Source organism: Oryzias latipes, chromosome 19 (assembly GCF_002234675.1).
Source record: "Oryzias latipes chromosome 19, ASM223467v1".
Classification (NCBI taxonomy): domain Eukaryota; kingdom Metazoa; phylum Chordata; class Actinopteri; order Beloniformes; family Adrianichthyidae; genus Oryzias; species Oryzias latipes.
The window spans coordinates 2,787,767-2,808,473 of record NC_019877.2 but is presented as its reverse complement, the minus strand read 5'-3'; the positions used below and the strand labels follow the sequence as shown (position 1 = coordinate 2,808,473).

At 43.4% G+C, this 20,707-nt stretch overlaps 1 protein-coding gene across 4 annotated transcripts in view; it reads right to left on the bottom strand.

The window, feature by feature from the left end:
- Positions 1–9,886: 9,886 nt before the first annotated feature.
- cpped1 (calcineurin like phosphoesterase domain containing 1) overlaps positions 9,887–20,707 on the bottom strand; it is a 39,940-nt gene continuing 29,119 nt past the window's right edge. For 2 of the 4 annotated variants that reach the window (XM_004080125.4, XM_020711918.2), the window contains exon 6: positions 12,970–13,438. In XM_004080125.4, coding sequence (XP_004080173.1) covers positions 13,212–13,438 — 227 coding nt within the window. In that variant the 3' untranslated portion in view covers positions 12,970–13,211. Of the gene's footprint in view, positions 10,075–10,233; positions 11,897–12,969; positions 13,439–20,707 lie in introns of those variants that run through there. The other 2 variants (XR_002292458.1, XM_020711917.2) reach the window with 2 other exon arrangements.

Genomic DNA, 20,707 nt, shown 5'->3' with positions numbered 1-20,707 from the left:
CCAGAACCACCAGCCACAATCCCAACCAGAACCACCAGCTCCAATCCCAACCAGATCCACCAATCCCAACCAGATCCACCAATTCCAACCAGAACCACCAGCTCCAATCCCAACCAGAACCACCAGCTCCAATCCCAACCAGAACCACCAATCCCAACCAGAACCACCAGCTCCAATCCCAACCAGATCCACCAATCCCAACCAGATCCACCAATCCCAAGCAAAACCAGAACCACCAGCCCCAATCCCAACCAGAACAACCAGCTCCAATCCCAACCAGATGCACCAATCCCAACCAGAACCACCAGCCCCAATCCCAACCAGAAACCACCAGCCCCAATCCCAACCACATCCACCAATCCCAACCAGAACCACCAGCTCAGTTTTTCTTTTCTAACTTAAGTCATGAGAATAGTTATAAAACATTTGTTTAAGCTTAAAACGGGGAAAACCAGAACTGTTCGGGTTGCATGCAAAACCAGAACCACCAGCCACAATCCCAACCAGAACAACCAGCTCCAAGCCCAACCAGATCCACCAATCCCAACCAGAACCACCAGCCCCAATCCCAACCAGAAACCACCAGCCCCAATCCCAACCACATCCACCAATCCCAACCAGAAACCACCAGCCCCAATCCCAACCAGATCCACCAATCCCAACCAGAACAACCAGCTCCAATCCCAACCAGATCCACCAATCCCAACCAGAACCACCAGCCCCAATCCCAACCAGAAACCACCAGCCCCAATCCCAACCAGATCCACCAATCCCAACCAGAACCACCAGCCCCAATCCCAACCAGAACCACCAATCCCAACCAGAACAACCAGCTCCAATCCCAACCAGATCCACCAATCCCAACCAGAACCACCAGCCCCAATCCCAACCAGAAACCACCAGCCCCAATCCCAACCAGATCCACCAATCCCAACCAGAACCACCAGCCCCAATCCCAACCAGAACCACCAATCCCAACCAGAACCACCAGCCCCAATCCCAACCAGAACCACCAATCCAAACCAGAACCACCAGCCCCAATCCCAACCAGATCCACCAATCCCAACCAGATCCACCAGCCCCAATCCCAACCAGAACAACCAGCTCCAATCCCAACCAGATGCACCAATCCCAACCAGAACCACCAGCCCCAATCCCAACCAGAAACCACCAGCCCCAATCCCAACCACATCCACCAATCCCAACCAGAACCACCAGCTCAGTTTTTCTTTTCTAACTTAAGTCATGAGAATAGTTATAAAACATTTGTTTAAGCTTAAAACGGGGAAAACCAGAACTGTTCGGGTTGCATGCAAAACCAGAACCACCAGCCACAATCCCAACCAGAACAACCAGCTCCAAGCCCAACCAGATCCACCAATCCCAACCAGAACCACCAGCCCCAATCCCAACCACATCCACCAATCCCAACCAGAAACCACCAGCCCCAATCCCAACCAGATCCACCAATCCCAACCAGAACAACCAGCTCCAATCCCAACCAGATCCACCAATCCCAACCAGAACCACCAGCCCCAATCCCAACCAGAAACCACCAGCCCCAATCCCAACCAGATCCACCAATCCCAACCAGAACCACCAGCCCCAATCCCAACCAGAACCACCAATCCCAACCAGAACCACCAGCCCCAATCCCAACCAGAACCACCAATCCAAACCAGAACCACCAGCCCCAATCCCAACCAGATCCACCAGCCCAGCCCAGTTTTTCTTTTCTAACTTAAGTCATGAGAATAGTTATAAAACATTTGTTTAAGCTTAAAACGGGGAAAACCAGAACTGTTCGGGTTGCCAGTTAAAATATACATTAATATCTTTTTGGATCTAATCTTCTAAACGTGGATTTATCAGAATGGAGCAGAGCTTGTAGCCTATCCAGTGTGTTTTCTACGTTACAAATACGATCTTTTTGCTGGATTCACAGTGATTTGAATGAAGAAACACTCAGAAATGGTATTATAAGCTTCATTTTCTTCATAGCGGTCCTCCATCACACGTTAAAACAGCAGAAACACGCTTTTCCTCAGACTAGGACTTTAAAAAGGAGGTCCAGACTGAAGTGTTTCTCTGAAGACGCCTGCAGAGAGCAGTGCGGCTGCACCATTATGGTCTGGCGGTGCTTTAGCAGAGCGTGAGCCCTCGCATCTCCTCAGTCTGCAGCACGGTGTCAGACAGAAAAACATGCATCTGCAGCTGAGCAGACAGGATTGGGCTTCTGTTTCCTGCCTGTGATCCGTGACGTGTGGACGCTCCACCACAGGAGCATCAGCTGATGTGAGGGATGGCGGTCAGGGCTGCACATCTGCTGCCTGTTTGGCCGTCCTCTGCTCTCTGATAACACCGCTGGTGTGGCAGCTCTGCAGATGACAGAACTTTTTTTTAAAATGACCAACATGAGGTAAACGTTTGTGTGTCACTACTGATTTACACAAAAAGACCCACTCTGATGAAAATGTTGGGTTTTCTGGGGGGCTTTTTTGTAATGATGGAGGAAAAATAGAACTGAGATGATGCTTAAAATGACATTTCTAAGTATATTCTTGCCCTGTAATTGTTGTAAATCAGGAGTAGACAAAAAAAAGCATAAAGCATTTGTTAAGTAGAAATACGCTGGGGGGGGGGGGGGGGGCACAAGCTTCCTGCTCCAAGCTCCCAGCAGCAACAAAGGGAAGAAGGGCGGGGTTCTGATGAACTCCTGATGACACAGGTTTTTTTTCTTTTCATTTTTTTGGTAAATACATTATATTCATGACTAAAAGTCCTCTGGGAACGCTTTAGAAATGGATCATAAGATGATCGGCGACTTCACACAAGCAGCACAGGTTGTGTATAAAACAGTTAAACAACATCCAGAGGTTTTTTTTTTTTTTAGGCTGGAAATGATGTCAGAGGAAATATAGGAAATTCAGCATTTGTCATGAAAGTTTTTACTTCCGTGTGTGCAGTCAGACCAACAGTCAGGAGGATTTGAAATGTTTGTGCGACCCTTCAAAGTAAAATAGAAAGGATTTTATGTCTAAATAAAAATACAAAAAATAAACGGTAATTATTGCAATATTGTGTTGTTTTTTTAACGTTAAAGTGTTTCGAGTTGCTCAAGGTATGAGAAGTGATTTTTTATAAATATAGTTTGTTTTGATTTGATTTATTTAGTCTAAGCTCACGTGGAGAATATGAGGTTTTTAGGATTGATTTTGATCACATTTTTGTTTTCTGCTTTTGTAATCATCTTTGCAACAGAAGCAGTAATAATGGTCACAATAATTATAAATTTTTTTTTTTGTTAATTTGTCAAATTTCGCTATGATGTTTATCAATTAAATGTATTGGGGGGGAAAAAGTCATTTGTTGCACACCTTTTTCCTGAACATTTTGTGCAACAACTTTCTTTTTGGGTGAACCAAACGTTTGCTATTTGTTTCTTTATTTTTATTATTATGCGTTTTGTTTGCATCTAAAAGGCTCGGCATTCCTCAACATCCTCCATCCTTCGTGCTCCAGAAAGTGCAGAAAGCTCAAATCGATGCGATAGAGTCCGGGTCAAACTCTGACAGGGCGACCCGCTGGAATGAGAGGCGTCAAAAACGTTAAAAACAAATCTGCAGAGGCAAAATTTGCGTCTGAAAAATATGATCCAAGGCTCTCTGGGAAAAATGGGAAAGCAGGGCTGCATTCTGGGAAAATGAGGTCATTGCAGGGAGACCCTCAGCCCACTGAGATGCAGACGAGGAGCATTTGGACTTCTTAGAACCGGGTCAGGCAGCAGCAGGCTGTTGTAACGGCGAGCACAGAAGCCGCTTCTCTGCAGCTGATGAGCCAACGCAGAGACAGCGAGCTTATCGAGGCCGGCAATTTGCATAAATTATCAGAGACAAAACGAGGGACTGCAGAGAAGAAAAGCCTCTACCTCGTGGTCAAACGAGAAGAATCAAAGGATGGATGGAGGTGAAGAGGCTCTCACTTCAGTTTGGAGAAGCATGATGTCAAATAATAACTAAATAAAGAGAAAAATTAGGATTTTTATTCAAATCAGGAGCAAGAATGGACAAATTATGATTCCTTACATTGGTGTTTTGGAGGTTTAAAATGATGTTCACATATTGAAATGGGTTCTGTTTGCAGAAGAATTGACCCCACTTCACCTTTCTGGATTCTCTTTGCTTTTGTTGGAGTACGGTGGCCCTGAAGTTCAAATTACAATGACACAAAAAAATGTTAAAGATCTAAAATGTCAAAAAATAACACAAAGCATTTCGGAAAGCAAAAGTTAATACAGAAATTACGCCTCATAATACCTGCACTTTCAGGTTTGATTTGACTTGATTTGAAATTGTTTATTTCAAGCAATCAAAGCAAGAATAACGCACAAAACATTACAATCAGCAGCTATAAAAAAAATTAGAGATTGCTTAAAAAGGGACTGGAAGGAAGCGAATTTATATAATCCCAGCCCTGTTCTAATGTAACCATTTTCATGAAATGATTGATCATTATCATAACTTTGAGCTTAATTTTCTTTATATATGTCCTCCATGATCAGAAAAAGGCAACACGAACACCAAATCACACTTTTGATTGGAGTGGGTCTTTAAATAACATCCTGATCCTCAGAAACGGCAGACTTGACTCTTTGGGTGAAGCGTTTGTTTCTCTGCAGGAACCAGACAATTCCTGCTCACCTTTGCTGATGCAGAAAGGTCACACTAACTTTTTCACGTTTTCTTTTCAATAAACTCCACTGATTGTGTCCAACATCGTGACGTGTCGTTCGTGAATCTGTTCCAGCCTTGACAGCGAAATGGGACGATTTGTTTTTCCCGGTTTTCTCAATTGCGGCTGCAGCTGCTCCCCGTCCTTAAAATCCACTCCTGCCTCTTTTCCGCCGCCTCACATCCTGAAGCCGTTTTTATTCAGCAGGTGGCTTCTTCTTCTTCTTCTTCTTCTTCTTTTTGTGCTCAGACTCCAAACCAACAGCTGCAACAATCTCCTCTCTCCGCTCCGAGAGAGTCCGGTTGGTGTTGGTGTAAAGAACAGAGTTGTGGGTAAATGTCACGCAGAGCCGTCTGCTCCATGTCTGAGTAAGTCAACGAGAAGAAAAGATGATGTACGAGCAAATCAGCCACTTTGCTGCTTGAAACAGCAGCAGAGAGGAAAAGCAAAAGCTGCTTCTAAGTGGCCTGATTTATCATTTTAGGCGCAGACATGCAGCTGCTGGGAGACAACACTGTTTTTCCTCAATGTTTAATGGTCCAAACATGAACCCATTTTCTGGATAATTGGCTCCCGTCTCATTCCAAACCCGTCAGTTTACAGGTGGGTTGCGCGTTCCCAGAACGCTCGTTTACGCCACGACTTCTGTCAGGTTTCTGAACCCGAGTCAAAACTCCAAAACTCCAGGGAGATGATGAGAGAGATGAAGGCGTTACAGTATTTGTATTGGTTACATGTTGACAGGTGAACGTTTTTGGAGCCAACAGGTGTGTTTATAACATTTGGGTGTGTGTGTGGACAGGCCCCGCCTTTATATACTTGTCTTACATCTGAATCTCACTGTAATGATTATAACCATCCAGCAACTTGTTGCTTTATGCTTCTTCATGGCTTTACACCCCCCCCCCCCTTCTATAATCACCCTCCTATCCCCCCCCTCTCTCTCTCTTCTTCCCTCCTTTCTTTTTCCGTCCGGTCCAGCACTAAAGATTATCAAATATGATTAAAATGAATAAAGTTTGGCCTCGATTCCAAAAGGGGTTTATTCAGACATACCTCTGGTTTGTCAGAAGATTAATAACCCCTCTTGTTAAAATAAAATCTGTCCAACACAAGAGGCCTTCAGCTCTCATCTGTCTGCCCAGCTGTTGGACAGGACAAGTTTAAAAAAAACAAAAAAACATGAAATGTTTGTCATGTAGGATTAAAGAAAGAAAAATCTCAAACAGACAACAGTTTGAATCTTAGCAAAAAGGAAAAAATAAATGCTTGTTTTTTTGTTTTTTACAATTCCCTTTTTACATTTAAGTTTTCCTAAAGGGGGGGGGAGTCCCCCCGCCCCTGCAGACTTATTTAAAGTATTTTGATCTGCTTGACTGAAACACCTTAAAAGATCATAACTATCACACAAATACAGATTTCTGTTCTAGGAATAAGTGCTAGTTTGAGTTTGATGAGGATTTATTAAGATGGACCAACCTGAACCAAAAGATTTATTTTGTCGACATTTTGTTCTAAAATGTCCATGTTTTACGCTACTTTAAAAAAAAAAAATCACTTCAATCAAAATAAACTATAATTAGGTATTGTAAAAACTAAAAAAAAATGGCTGCTGTGGTGATGAACGTCGACGGCGTCAGTCAGTCAGGGATGAGGCCGCTACGAAATGGGGTGACAGCTGAGCGTCCACTGGGCACACATCAATCTGGAGATCCCGACCACTGTGGGTCCAAATGGGGAGACTGCGTTGACGAAACTCCTCATGGCGTTGATGGCCCCACAGCGATAAATTGCGGTTGCTCATTGAATTGCACAAGAAGGGCGAAGAAGAAGCCTCTGAGTAGCGAATGACCAGTGGTGCAGAAAGGCCGTTTTTTTGTCTTTTGCCACTGCCCAGCTGTAGCCCAATTTCAGAATGATGTCATCCCCGCCTGATTGATGCCATCTACATTCATGACCACGCCAACGATTTTATATATACTATATTCCAGTAATTTTCCCTCTTTAGATTAGTATTATTTTACTACGTTTAGGCTGCCTCCGCCCTGAGAGGAAAATGTTTGAGGGCAGTAAAAATGAGGATTCAGGTGCAACTCTGTGGACGATGGCGATGATGGAAGACAGAGAAACGGTTAAATGACAGAAATCTGCAGTTCAAGACATTTGCTTATGATGCCGGTCGAAGTGACTAAAACCAACTCGGAGCATAAAAAAACAGGATGTGAGCAGATGACGGTAAACGCTCAAACATGCAGCTCGCCGGGGGCCTGTGAGGAGCCCTGACCCCCGCCGGCCCCCTCGGTCTGTCAGCCTGGAGGGCAGGTCATAGGAATGGATGGGCCTGTCGCCGCTCCTCCGCCACACAGATGGCTCGCTCCGTCAGTGGGCTTGCCGCCATAATGGGCGGCGCCCTGACGTCAGGCTGGGACTGGACTGGGCAAACGTCCTCCCTCAGCACCTGTGGACCTTCTGTGAAGAGGGTGTTGGTTCTGGACCCCTTGGAGAGCCAGGTGCTGTAGTTGTGGATAAGAGCTAACTCCTTTGCTTCAAAAATGAAAGTGCTTACTTTGCATTTAAAATGAAGGGAATACGCTGTGACAAAGGACAGTGTTGGATTACTCACTAAATGGATGAATGGAAGGTGGTTTCAACATGGTGGAAGCCCAACTGCGCATTTTTAAATCCCGATCCCTGTTCAGGTGTGAAAACTGGACCAAGTGAAAACAGTTTACTTCCGGCTCCGACCACATGGAGCCAATTCAGTCGCCATTTTTGTGCGACATCAACGCCGCCATGTTGGAGTCAGACGTTGTTGGTAATTAGTGATTGATTTCTATGGTAACCATTCTCTCCAATCAGGAGGGGTTTTATTGGAAGTCCAAAAGAGTTCATTTTTTATGGATTTTTGTTTGTTGCCATGCTATTTTATTTTCATTTTTGGAGGTTTTCCTCCCTGAAATGCTGATTCTCGTTTGTCCTCTGGATGTTTCCGTTTCTTGGGATGCACAGATTTTTCCTTAAACCATAACTGTCAAAGTAGAAGCTAAAAAAAAAATAAAATAAAATAAAAAATCAGATGCCAACTTTAGCCTTGCTTGCCTTTTATGGTGTGATGGGTAACTACAAAATAAAATAACAAAACGCTCACTCAAACTGGTATTTTTTTGAATAAATTAAATAAATATGAATCCTAAATTTGAGCAACTTTATTAGCAGCATCCTTGTAACATTAGACAGTCGGTTGCTGAATATTCTGCATAATTAAACGACTGTCATAATCTATCCATATGTGGAGTAAAGACTTTCTTTTATTTTGAAATGGAAGTCTCTCCTTCTGGTTCCTCGCTGGATCTCTGCTGCTAATAGAAACTTTTTTTTTATTTTTTTAGCTTTGCTGGCTTGGGGGGGGGTTCAATTTAGAGGTTGTTTCAGCCGCTTCAAGAAAGTGTCAGATGGATTTTGGGTAGAATAAGTCGGATGTGGTGGGCAGACTCCAATAGTTTTCCAAAATAAAACTTCCTTCAGAATCAGATTATAAATGAAACTGAAGAAAATATGTAGGTGGTGTTTTTCTCTGCAGTTCAATACTAATAATCTTCTCGCAGACCAGGGATCACCACTTTAAATGACAGAAACAACACATTTCCAACACGTTTTTCTGATCAAAAAGGTGTTTTTGAGAAAGTTTGCCCCATTTCCAGATTGTTTTAACCAACATTTGAATTATTAAATTCATATTTACATGGAAACTGAAGTAGAAGGTGAAAAATTTGCATTTAAATGGCGTCTACTCCTGTTATGCAAAACCATAATAAGAACTTTAAGAAATTCCATTTCCTTCTACTCTAACCTAAGAAAGTGATGCCAAATCTGCATTTAATATACTTAAAAGGATTCTCCACCTAGCTATACTCATGTACTGTCTGTGTTGTTGTTTACGTCCTATTCTCAGGTTTTTTTTCTGGGTTTCAGCACAAAGTCAAACAGACGTGAAAGTCCTCAGACCTGAACTCCTGACGCCCTCATGGCTTTCATCGTTTCAAACGCTCGTGTAAAAGGCAGAAAAAAATCCTCTTCATGTCTCCAGCTGATTCACCGTCTTCACTCCAGAGACGTGAACGTCCTCGCCTCCCTTCTCATCTGCCTCTCCTCCTCACTTAAAGTGCGGCCTGGTCAAACGGAAAACATCTCTTACTAGTGCTCACCATGGTTTTACATGAACAAGCACTTTGGGAAACGAGAGCAGGATGGATCAATAAACAAGAGCCAACTTTCACCCGTCAAACAGATCAAACTAAATAAAGAAAACCCAACAAATATATTTATCCATAACATAAACTGAGATATATTTTGGTAAATGATCTGCTGATTAAATCCAGCTCCATCAAAAAGTCTGTCATTTTCTAGGACATTGTTTCTGCAGAGCAGCAGGAGTTCATGAGAAATTCAACTCTGGGTTGTGAGCGAGACCAGTAGTGTGGGGCAAGCCCAGCCCCCCTTCCCCTCCTCAGTACTGAGAGCTCAGAGCAGGGAGATTGTGGCCCACCCAGCGTCGTTTCTACACTACAAGAACTATCTTTCAGTCAGACAGCTTATGCAGCATAGAAGATGTATTTTATATTTCTTTTAGTCTGGCATAAGTCTCCGTGCAGATCCATAAAACAAAGATCTCCATAGAAAACCTTGGGTATTAAAGTACCCCTAACAGGTGGAAGCCGGGGAGGAGGGTGGGGTGATGAACGCAGAGCTCGCGGAAATGGAAGAAGAGGATTGGACCGTACCTGGAACTTAAGTAGGACGCTGAACAGGTGAGTTGATTAGACTGAACCGCCCGAGGGGAGGAGTAACCAGGTAAACGCACTGCTGGAGGTGCCTGCCTGAAATACTCCCAGGGTCGTTCATTCATGAAACGGCATTTGGGTCTTTAAAGGTTAAGCAGCTCAATACATTTTTTTACTTTAAAGTTTCATTCATTCATTCAAAAAAAAAAGAGAAAATGAATGAATATTTAAAGTTGCACCCTGAATTAATGATTTCACAAATCATCATACTACCACCACCGTGTTCGACTGCACCTTTTAACCCCGGAGAACCCTTTTTTTTTTAAATCTATGTTTACTTTGTATTTATTTCATTTTTAATGTTTTCTTTTTTGTGGCAGTTGTTAATTTCTGCTAAACAAAATGAACAAAAAAAGGTTTCCCCAGGAGGAACTGCCGTCAGCGTCAGTCTGGCTGCTTTCCTGCTTCACCTAAACGATCTCCTACTTCGCTCCTTGTGGCCTCTTCATCCCATCTTCTTACTCCAAAATCCTCAAGGAGATGCTCCCTCGGATCCCAACTCCTATCCAGAAAAAGGCAGAGATTGAGACCCCCCAGAATTACCTGCTCACCTCCTGGTGCTGCCAGCCTGCAGTCAGCTGTCCGGGTCGGACTTCTCCTGCTTAAAGCCATCTCCTCCACTGGCCTTTCATTTTGTTTTTTTCATCCTTCTCCTCCTTCCCGATTCCACGTCCCTTCCACGATGATTTAACCCTAACCACGCCAGGAGGATTCAGCTCAAAATGACTCCCCAGCCTTTTCCCACGACCTCCTTGTGTTCCTGGACTCTTTTTCTTGTAAAAATGCTTTAAGGCTGAAATTTTGTTTCAAAGACATCCCTGAATGTTTTTGAATGCATCACTTTCTTAAGAAAGAAGTCGAGGTTTTTGATTCAACAGCGGAAGTGAAATTTAACTCTGCTTTCCCAGAAAAATAGTCAAAATACTCATTTTAATCAAAGGAAATTTCCTTTCTTTCTTAGGTTTTGGGTTTATTCAGATCATCTTAAATCTATTTAAAGCTCTAAGTGAGAATATGTGCAAAAAATGAACAAACAGAAAGGGGGCACTATGGCTCTTCAGGTGAAAACCCACGACTGTATGAAACCCGTAAAAATGTTGAAAAACTTTGAGATAAAGTCACATGAAGACCTTTTTAAGAGTAAATTGACATTTGTTATCAAAACAAAAGTGGTCAGAGTCACGGTGTATCATTTCCATAATTACAGAGGAAGTGTGTGAGATGGCGTTTCAGACACAGAAAGAGGGATTAGGCTGCGATTACCGACCGTGAAGACGACAAAAACAGATAAGGTTCCCTCTCAGACAGGAAATGAAGGAGATGGACCGAGCCGCCTTTCACACATCTCACTCATCATCGCCCGAGCTCTTCCTGCCTCCATCACACGCCTAAAAACCCGCCGTCAGTGAGGCCACATCACTGATGGAAAATCACCTCCAGGGCGTGCACTGGACCGCAGAGGAGGATCGCGCACAAACACACAGACGTGTTGCTAAAAGGGTTGCCATGACAACCTCCCTCTGCTCCCAGTCGGTCAGGATGACTGCGAGAGCCCGAGTGCGGAAAGTGTAATCGAGAGGAGTCATTTGCGGCGGTGCAGGGAAACTTGCAGAAACGTTCACGTTGAGAGAGCTTGTCAGGACGGCGTCCGACTCCTGCAGCGGGGAGGAGGACTGCGATTCTGCCGGAGGCCAGGGAGTCCCGCCTCCCCCCAATAATCCCCCCCTGATCCCATCATTATGGCCCGCTTCCACTACTCTGACACCGCTGCCAGTTCCACTTTGAACAAGCCCATTACACCTTTGTTTGCAGAGTACTCCTCTGCAGACACGAGGTGCTCCTGCAGCTCTGCAAGGTTCTCCCCAGGAGGGAGAACCTGACAGCTCCTTTAGGTCAAATCAAGTCATCACCGATGGTTTGGCTGATAGAAAAACCAAAAATCAGCCTCAGTCATGGATGCTTTTTTCTTTGCTTCAGTTTCTATGGGAGGAAAAAAAAATCCAACAGAAGCACTAGAAGATCCACCATCATGAAAGGGAAATCCCAAACTTTTGCATCCTCCTCAGAGGGATTTATTTTTACACCCCCATTTCAATTTCCTGTGTCTTTACCTTGAAAAAAAACAACAACTCTCAGCTGCCTGCTGCTGGTCCCGCTTCCTCTTTGTACTGCAGCTGTAGTTATTTGCAGCCGCAGGAAGAAAAGCTCCATCACCAAATAATGGCACAGATCCGCCGCCGCCGCCGCCTCCTGTAGCTGCTCTGATTGAGGTTTTCTGAGTTCCAGGGTGGAACTTTCCTTTAATGCCTCCTAACCATCTGAAACTGCAGAAACAATGGATGCTGCTGAAACACAGGTAGTTCTGAAAAAAATGCAATAATCATTCGCAACAACAATTATTTTGGCAAATAGAGGTTTTAGATATATTTTATTTTACTTGGCCTTTAGGCATTTAGCCAGAAAAGGCAAAAAAAAAAAAAAAAAAGAAGAAGAAGAGCCTTTTTTTTTAAATAATAACTTTCAATGTTTTGGCCCTTAATGCATGAAGTCACTTAACCATAGAGGGCGCTAAAGCTCAGAGCTACTCTTGCTTGCGGTTTGACAGGAGAGGAGTCAACTGTTTGTCAAAAACCATCCTTTAAAGACCCACTCTGATAAAAAAATGTGGTTTTTTTATGTTTTCTGATTCTGGAGGACACATATAAAGAATTTTGAGCCCAAAATAGTATTATTGCATTTCTTTATTCGCAAACGAAAAAATACGGGTTATTTAAAAAAAAATTGTAAACAGAGAGCTCTCCGTTAAGGGTGACAGGAAGGGGTAGTGGGGTTGCAGCGTGCCAATAGTCCCCCCCCCCCCCCAGGACAGACTGACTCTGCAGACAGTCTGTCCTAGAAAACAACACAGGTTTATTCGGCTAAATTATTTCGGTTTGACAGCTTCTCCTGAGCCTGCCAAACGAGAATGGTTGCCATGGAAATGACGACTCAGATCACCCCATCACTGCTTACCGACCGTATCAGAAGTAAGTATTTTTCTATGGGTGACGTCGTCCTCACTCGCTCCAGTTGTATACAGTCAATGCTTCGTCAATGTAAAATGTTTGACGTCCAGTTTTTGTATTAGGACTCATTTGAAAATCGTGAAAATATGCTGGAAAAAAGTGAAGTGCCACTCTGGTTCTCTGTGCAGAAACGTTGGCTGATTTTTGTTTTGCTAGATTTTGTGCGACACTGTCGTTGCGTCTGAAAGCTTTCACCGTCTGACAGATGAGTAACGTTGGACTCACTTTGGACAAAAATGATGACCAACTGGGGTCTCTGAACGCTCACTGCAGGATGGTTTAACCTGCTTTCTGACTCTGTTTGAAGGACTTCCTCCTGTTTGAACACAACACTGAATTTAAATGTAGTTTATTGCCATTAAAATGGCTGTACACCCCGAGGAGTACAGTTTATGCTGGATATAAACTGTAGTGCGAATGGAAATCCAAATAGTACAGTCAGGATGTCAGGCTGGTTTTTGGTTCAAACCGATCAACTTTGATGCAGAAGAGTGCAGCTCTGCCTCAGAACACAAACTCTCAAATCAAATTCTAAATTAATTTCCTTAAAATTGTTGATTTGCTCCACCCGCTCTCAGGCCTCCAGCAGCGCCCGGAGGTCCTCGTCCATGCCGGCAGTGCTCAGCTGCTCCAAGCTGTGGTAGCGATGGACGACCCCGTCGGCCGTCACCACCACCACCCGGACGCCATGGGTGTCTTCGCCGAGTTGGCAGCCGATGGCCGAGCTCACGACCATGTCCAGGCCGTCAAAGTAGCCGCCGGCGTTCCTATGGTAATGGCCCGAGAAGACCGCCTTCACACCTGTAACGAGGACAGGCCAAATGTCAGGAGGCGCCAAAGATCGGCGGAGAACCGGCAGCCATTCGGGAAAACTCCTCTGGCTTTTATGGACCGGATGGGAATGTTGTTACTGTAGAAAACCGCCAGGGAGATTTGATCTGTCAAGTCATTGAAGTTCTAGTTATTAATTCAAAGCTATAAAACTATGAAAAATAAAAGTCATGAGCTGCATTGAACGGCCTCCAAGCTCAACTGTACCCTACACCCAACTACACCCTCGCCGCCTCCGTTTGACCCGAGTGGCTGCCCCACGCTCCCCTTCATGTGACAAATTCATTGAAAAAAGACATGAAAAAAAAAAAACACAAATTTTTTCCAAAATGGCAGCTTTTCCGTTGGTTTGATCTCCATAGCAACCATTTCATTTTTTGGTTGGCCGGGAGTGACGAACAGGTCGATGGAATCCTTAGAAGAATCTGCAAAAGTACAGTTTTGAAATTTCCTTGGCAACTGAGGTTTTTTGTTAACCACGCCCACATTGCTAATATGTTTCTATTGCATGCCATCATTTTGATCAGCCTGACCTAAGAATTCAAGTATTACATTTTCACAAGTTTCTGGTTAAGAGGGGGGGGGGGAAATTGCGAGCATTAGGGGAACGCCACTTTTGCAAGCTCGCCACGGAAACGCCATTCAAATTCTACAAACTTTAAAACCAGTATAGGTTAAATTTGTAACTAAAAATGATATTTTTTTGGTTGTAGAATTAACCTGGTGGTGCGTGTGTGAAATTTTGTGAAGATCTCTTGAACTAAAGCTTTTTTTTCCTCCATATTGTGGGACAATGTGAACATTTTACACTTTGCCACAGCGCGGCTGCCAAGCCTAAGGTCCTGCGCCCATCCCATAATCATTTTAAAAAGTTTTGTGTGTTTGGGTTGAGCTGATTCAGAATGCATTCCAGGCAGGATTTTCTTTGGTTTTTTTGCTCCATATCTGAAGATTTAAATGTCTGAATGAGTTCCAGCTGAGCGGGAGCTGCTCTCGTTTCCAACTGAAGCGTTGTGTGGAGCGAAGCTGCTGCTGCTGCGTCTCTAAAAAATAATGAAGAATCGGGCAGCAATAGCGTATAAATCACAGCCTGCGTATGATGAAGTCATCCATCTGTCCCAGAATTCTGTACAACAAAAGACGAGGAGGACTCCCCCCCCCCCCCCCCCCACCTCCTGCTAATAGTTCTTGTGTATCCCGCCGCTGATACTACCTCCATGTCAGCACTGGGAAATTGCTCTGAATCATCAACTCTGCCACTCTGCATAATAAAACAGGCCCCAGAATACAAATGTGACCTAAATTTGTGTTAATATCAGGAGCTGTGGGAGGTTAGCATTGCACACAGTGGGCCATTAAATTATTAATCTGCCATAGATGGGAATTGATGATTTAAGCTGCTATGTGTGCAATTTATTTATAATGGAACTCTGGGGGGGGGGTTTTTGTGTGACCACTGGTTTGTGACGCCTCGGAGAAGCCGTGGGATTACGCTGAGAATCCAGTTTTTGGAGACGGTAACTTTGGTGTCACCTTGCCTCGGCGGTGGCTTTGGTCGGGGCGGACTGACTTCTGCGTCCCTGATGCTTCCAGAGGAGAAGTGAAAGGTCACGACTTCTCCCTGTGGACTCGTTCTGCTGCACAGTTTCACTCTTTTAAACTTTTTTGACTTTATCTAAAGTCATTTGGCTTCATGAGAGGAAAAAAAAAAGCATCAGACGAAGACCCACTCCATAGTGAACCGTGTTTTTGTGGAATTTTTTTCTCATGATGGAGGACATTTGTAAAGAAAATGAAGCATTCCTGAACATTTCTTTATTCAAGTCATATATCAGGACGTTAATGTTTGACAAAGATTGGAGTGGGACTTTAACGAAAAGCAGCAGAAACAAAACCTTTAAGCTAAACTGGTTCTTTGGAGTGACACTCCCAGAGATTAGTCACTCGCGTGTTCACATGAGCATGAGAAAGTCTCAGATGATCTGCATCCCACACAGCGCCATGCAAGCAGCAACAGCGAGCGTCTCCATATGGACGTGACGTACTTGGGACGAGACCACGCAACACGGGAAGCAAGGGATGGAGGCTGCAGCAGCTCCAGAAGGGAAACCACACCAGCTTCTTTCTGAAGCCTTTCTTACACTGAACGTGTTCTGAACTGGAGACATGGCGCGAAGGAGGTTGACAAGTCAACGGCCAATCACAGCGCGCTGTTTATAAACAGCAAAATCAGTTTGGAAGAAGAAGAAAAAAACCTGAAAAACAGCAAGATCACATAAGGTGAACCACCATCTAGTCAGGAATGATTGTAGTTGAAAAAAGTACCGGTACGTGGGTCATTTTGTACCGGGCCACACAGAAAGAATAAATAACTTACATTACTTACATTTTATTTGTTTCGGAATGTGAAAGGTGTTCTTTTTTGAAAAATGGCCCGATTCTCTGTTCCATCAGTCTATGTCACTCTTGACACAGGCCAGGGCGCTATTCACAGTCACGTGATAGGCTAAGATAAAAACCCAGGAGCTAGCAAAATGAGTAAAAAACAAACATCTTTGGAAAGTTTCTTTGCCAAAAGGGAAAAGGCCCAGCCAGGAGACAGAAGAGGAGCCTTCCACTTCAAAAAAAAAAAAATGAGTGTGGGAAGAGGAGAGGAGGATGACACCTGTGCGATGTACGATGTCATGCGTGTCAAAATAAAAGCTCAGAGTTGTCTCTGTTCCTCCTTCATCGTAACGTTACTACAATAATCATCCGCCTGCCTACATCTTAAAGACTGGTCCGTGGAAACCTTGTCTGACGTCATACCAGTCAGTGTCTTGTAAAAGGTTGGAGATCACTGCTGTAAATGATCTGAAGAATCTCAATAGTCAGTACTTGTAGGAAATGTGAAAAGAATTTGTAAGAGATACTTTTTTAAAGTGGCGTTCAATCAAAAATGCAAAGCAGGTTTGTGACAGCTTTTCATGGAGTTTAAACCCATCCAAACCCCGGATGAGCTGCTTTCATGATGGGTTCACCCTCAGACCAGTCGTCAGTGTAAACAAGAGCCATAATCCTGAGTGAACTTCCCTGCTGTAGACGACCGCTGCTTCCCAGATAAAGACAACCGTCTCAGTTAGCAGCTTTGAAGAAGGAAGCCGTTTCAATTTCCCTGCATTAAAGAACGCCTATCCATGCTTGTGTCCGGTTATCCTAAGTGCCTTATAGGACAATTAGCATGGTCGCTCTTGAGAGACTTAAACTAATCTGTGACTGTTACCACCACGGCTCCAGCCATTAAGCCTCGTCATGTATAACATCCTTCTTCCACTGATGATTTTAAAGCCATTCTGAGCGTAGAACCGGGCACATTCCAACCGTCTGCCTTTATCCACTAAGCTGCTCACTGATTAAAGCGCTGCTGTATTTGGATGCAGTAACATATCAGTATTAAATTCACTAAAGGATTATTAAGTCTTCCTTCTTGTGTTTTACGTCTTCTGGCATTACATAAGCTTTTCTCGCTGAGAGGATGAACGTGCAAAACGAATAACTCCTCGCCTAAAGTTCTCATCCTCCCAGCGGTGGATCTTCAGCTTTCCAGGTGACGAAGGCTCCCGCTTTGACAGACAGAACTGCTGAGAGTTGGAGGAGAGGTAGACGGGGTGAATAATGTGGAAGACAAAATCCGGAGTAAGCAGGCGGAGTGATGAAAACACAATGAGTGCAGGTGGAGGGAAATTACCTCCAGCTAAATTGAATTGTGGTCAGAAAAATGCACTAGAAGGAGAGCGGAGGCTCCTCCAATATGCACCATATCTTCTGTGTATTAAGACTATAATATGCTGGGGCAACCTGAACCCCATAATGCACAAACTGAGAATCTGATTAAATATTATGAAGCAGCTCCTGATGTTTAAAGGCTAAGGGAAAAATGACAACGTGGGCCGCAAAACAAAAGGAAGAGAAGAAACAAAACCATCAATTCAGGTTTGATGTTTTTGATCCATCCTTTAATCTGCCCTCCTGCACTTTCCCTTTTCATTTTCCATAAACACCCTTTCATCTTCTGGTCACCCATTCTGTCCTTTATAGACCTGCATTTTTATTTGAGTGGGTTTAGTCCTAGAAGGGAAATATTTGGTTTCAGATAAATCCTCTTTATTTTCTGAGAAGCACTGCAACTTTGGACAGTAAAGCAACAAAAAAAGTCAACATTATTGCTGCTTTAAGCCATGACTATTATAGTAAACAAGTGCCATACTTGTTATAAGCCATCAGAAAATGGTAAATGCTACTATTTTTCACAAGAAGAGGCATTTAGCAAGTGTTGTTTCTGTTCAGATTAGTGCATTTAAGGTCTTCTGACAGAGAGTCAATGGTTTCTATAGCAACCATTCTCACCAATCGGGAGCACGTTGTAGGAGGTCCACATCTCTACCATTAATAAAAAGGGGGCTACAGGAAATCAGTCAAATGTTTTAAATATGAATATGGGGGGGCCGCACATGTTTGAGACATCTGATTGGTCATTTTATAACTTAATATATATATATAAAAAAAAGGTTAAGATTATCAAGAAAAAATGTTAAAATAGATATAAGAGCAAGAATGGTTATTCTAATGAATAGAAAGAGTAACAGCTGTTTATTTCTCTATAGACGTCTATGGGATTATGGCTTCTTGAGGCCAGCGGGTACTTCCTGTTTGGGATGCCAGGGGGGAGGGGTCACTCAGTCGAAGTCTCACATACAGCCAATGTGGCAAAGTCAAACAAAAATTATTTTAGAATGTAAAAGATCATAATTTTAAGTTACTAAATCAAAATGAATGGATCTTGGTACAGTACCTTGAGGAATGCCCAAACCAACTTCATTAAAGGGTGACTTATTTAAAAAATAATAAAATGCTTTTTTAACCTAGGATTACAGTAATCCCCCGCCCATTCGGGGTTTAATATTCGCGCCCCGCCCATTCGCATGTGGCCGCAGATGACGTGACGTCACAAGCGTGAGACGCAGAACAGCGCTCATTCCGTGAATTTTGAAAAACGATTTGCTCTGTACTTTACTGTAAGGTATTGTTTACGCGTTTAAGATGTCACGCAAACGCCCTGCATCATCTCCAGCTTCTGGAAATGAACCCAAACGGCAGAAAAAGGTTCTGACTCTGCAGAGGCTCTGGCTCTGGGAGATTTAAAACAGCGTCAATTATTCACGGATTTTCGTTATTTGCGGGGGGTGAGGAACGTAACCCCCGCGAATACGGGGGGATTACTGTACATTAATAAAAGTAACAAAAAACAAGATATGAAATATTTAGGGTGTTTCAGACAATAGGTCATCGGCTGCACACAAAAAACGACCCGGGGAAGATGGGTTGATCTTAATGGACACCAGCATCTAACAGTAATAAACACCTGCTAGACCGGCGGCTATTGGATATCTGCGTCAAGAAGAGACAGGCCACAATTGGAAGATACACGGCATGGGCGTTTCGGCCTTCCTAGTTCATTCACGCCAAGTTTCTACGATCATTTTTGGCCTCTACATACAATATCTGCAACCATTGAACGAGTGTTGAAAGTTAAACCAGTTGAATGTTGACTACTCAGGGAACGGGCTTAGGTAGCGACGTATGGGTAGTGTCCTTTTTAATTCACGCAAGTGCCAGGGAGGAGAAATTAATAATTCCGGTTTATGTCCGACCAGAATTCTATCACAGCAAGTCTTTCATATATCGGAATAAAGCTGTAAAGGAAAAATCCTGGAGCAAGATTCACGAGATTTGCACCGCTTCGACATTTCGCACCAACTATGAATACATGCTAAAAGCACATTCAAGTTCAGTGCTATGTTGAACATAGCAAAAGGCTTTACGGTTACATTTTTTGCCGGTTGTCTTATAGGCCTGATGATAGGCCCCTCTAAATGCAAATCAGGAGACATACAGAGAATGACCCTGTCTCTGTTAAAAACAATGGGGTTACTGGTGGTTGCTCTGTATGGACTCCTCAGTGGGTGATGAATGTGTCTTCAGTACAGAGTGGAGCTCTTGCAGATAACAACCACCAGCGGCAAGAGACCCAGAAAGACTGAGAGAAGCAGAGGTAGAGATGGATAGACAGAGCAGAGCAGAACAGGTTTATCTTTGTCTCTAATTACCTACAGTATGTACAACTCTGCAGCCGCAAGCAAGGCGGAGAATTCCAATAAATCTTTCCTGCAGCACCTTGTGTGCGTGTGTGTGCGTGTGTGTGTGTGTGTGTGTGTGTATGTGTGTGTTGTAAACAAGGTTTAGAGGCGAGTGATGGCTAAAGGAGAACCTATAAATGTGTATTCATCTGTCATTGGGAATGTGTTGATAATGTAAGCAGAAAAGGGTATAAACCTCGGAGGATAATGTGTGTGTTTGGGAAGGGGGGGTGGGGGGCAAAAAAATCTAATTACAGCACTCAAACTATAAAGATTGGAGAGGCTGAGAGCAGTCATGGGATTTGTGCTTTTTCACTCTCCTCCCAGTAAGCAGACACCAAGCTGGAGAATTCAGTTGTCTCTGAGGGGACACAGTGCACACATGCACTAGAATGCACCTCCTCTGTGCTGCCAGGAATGCCATCTTTTTAGCGCGATGGCAACTCATAGAAGAATGCATCTTTTTCCTTTCTTTGCCAGCTAAATTCCTTTTTTTTTTGCTGAAAAATGGACAAAGTTGGCTGTGTTCTCAGGGCTCTAGAGTTTGACCAATTTGGTGGCAGATGTAATCCAATCTTCCAATGGTGCAACTGATAAAAAACTCTTCGGTCAAACCAGTGGCCCAGCTTAGGGAGGTAAAGTAGTCCCTCAACATACTGTGGTTCATCTTTCATAGTCTCATTGTTTTGTGGATTTTTTTCAGTGCAATTATGCTTTTTTTCTTTCATAGCATTTCATAGCATTGTTAATCGATCTCTGTGCCATGTCTCCCGTACAAAATGTGTTCAGTTTTGCTAAATCTTCATAAATCTTTGATCGTGATAAGATCTCTATTTTCATTGTATAAACTTGAACTTATGTTTCTATTAAAATTGAACTTTGAGAGTTTAAACAAGAGAAAAATGTGAATATTCCAACGTCTGTCTGAGAAAATGTAGAAAATGTGTAGAGAGGAGTTTTATCTTAAAACAACTAGAACTATTGTAAAAAATAAAGTTTACTACTTGGTGAATTTGACCTGTCGCAGGTTATTTTCAGAAAGTAACTCCTGCGATAAACAAGG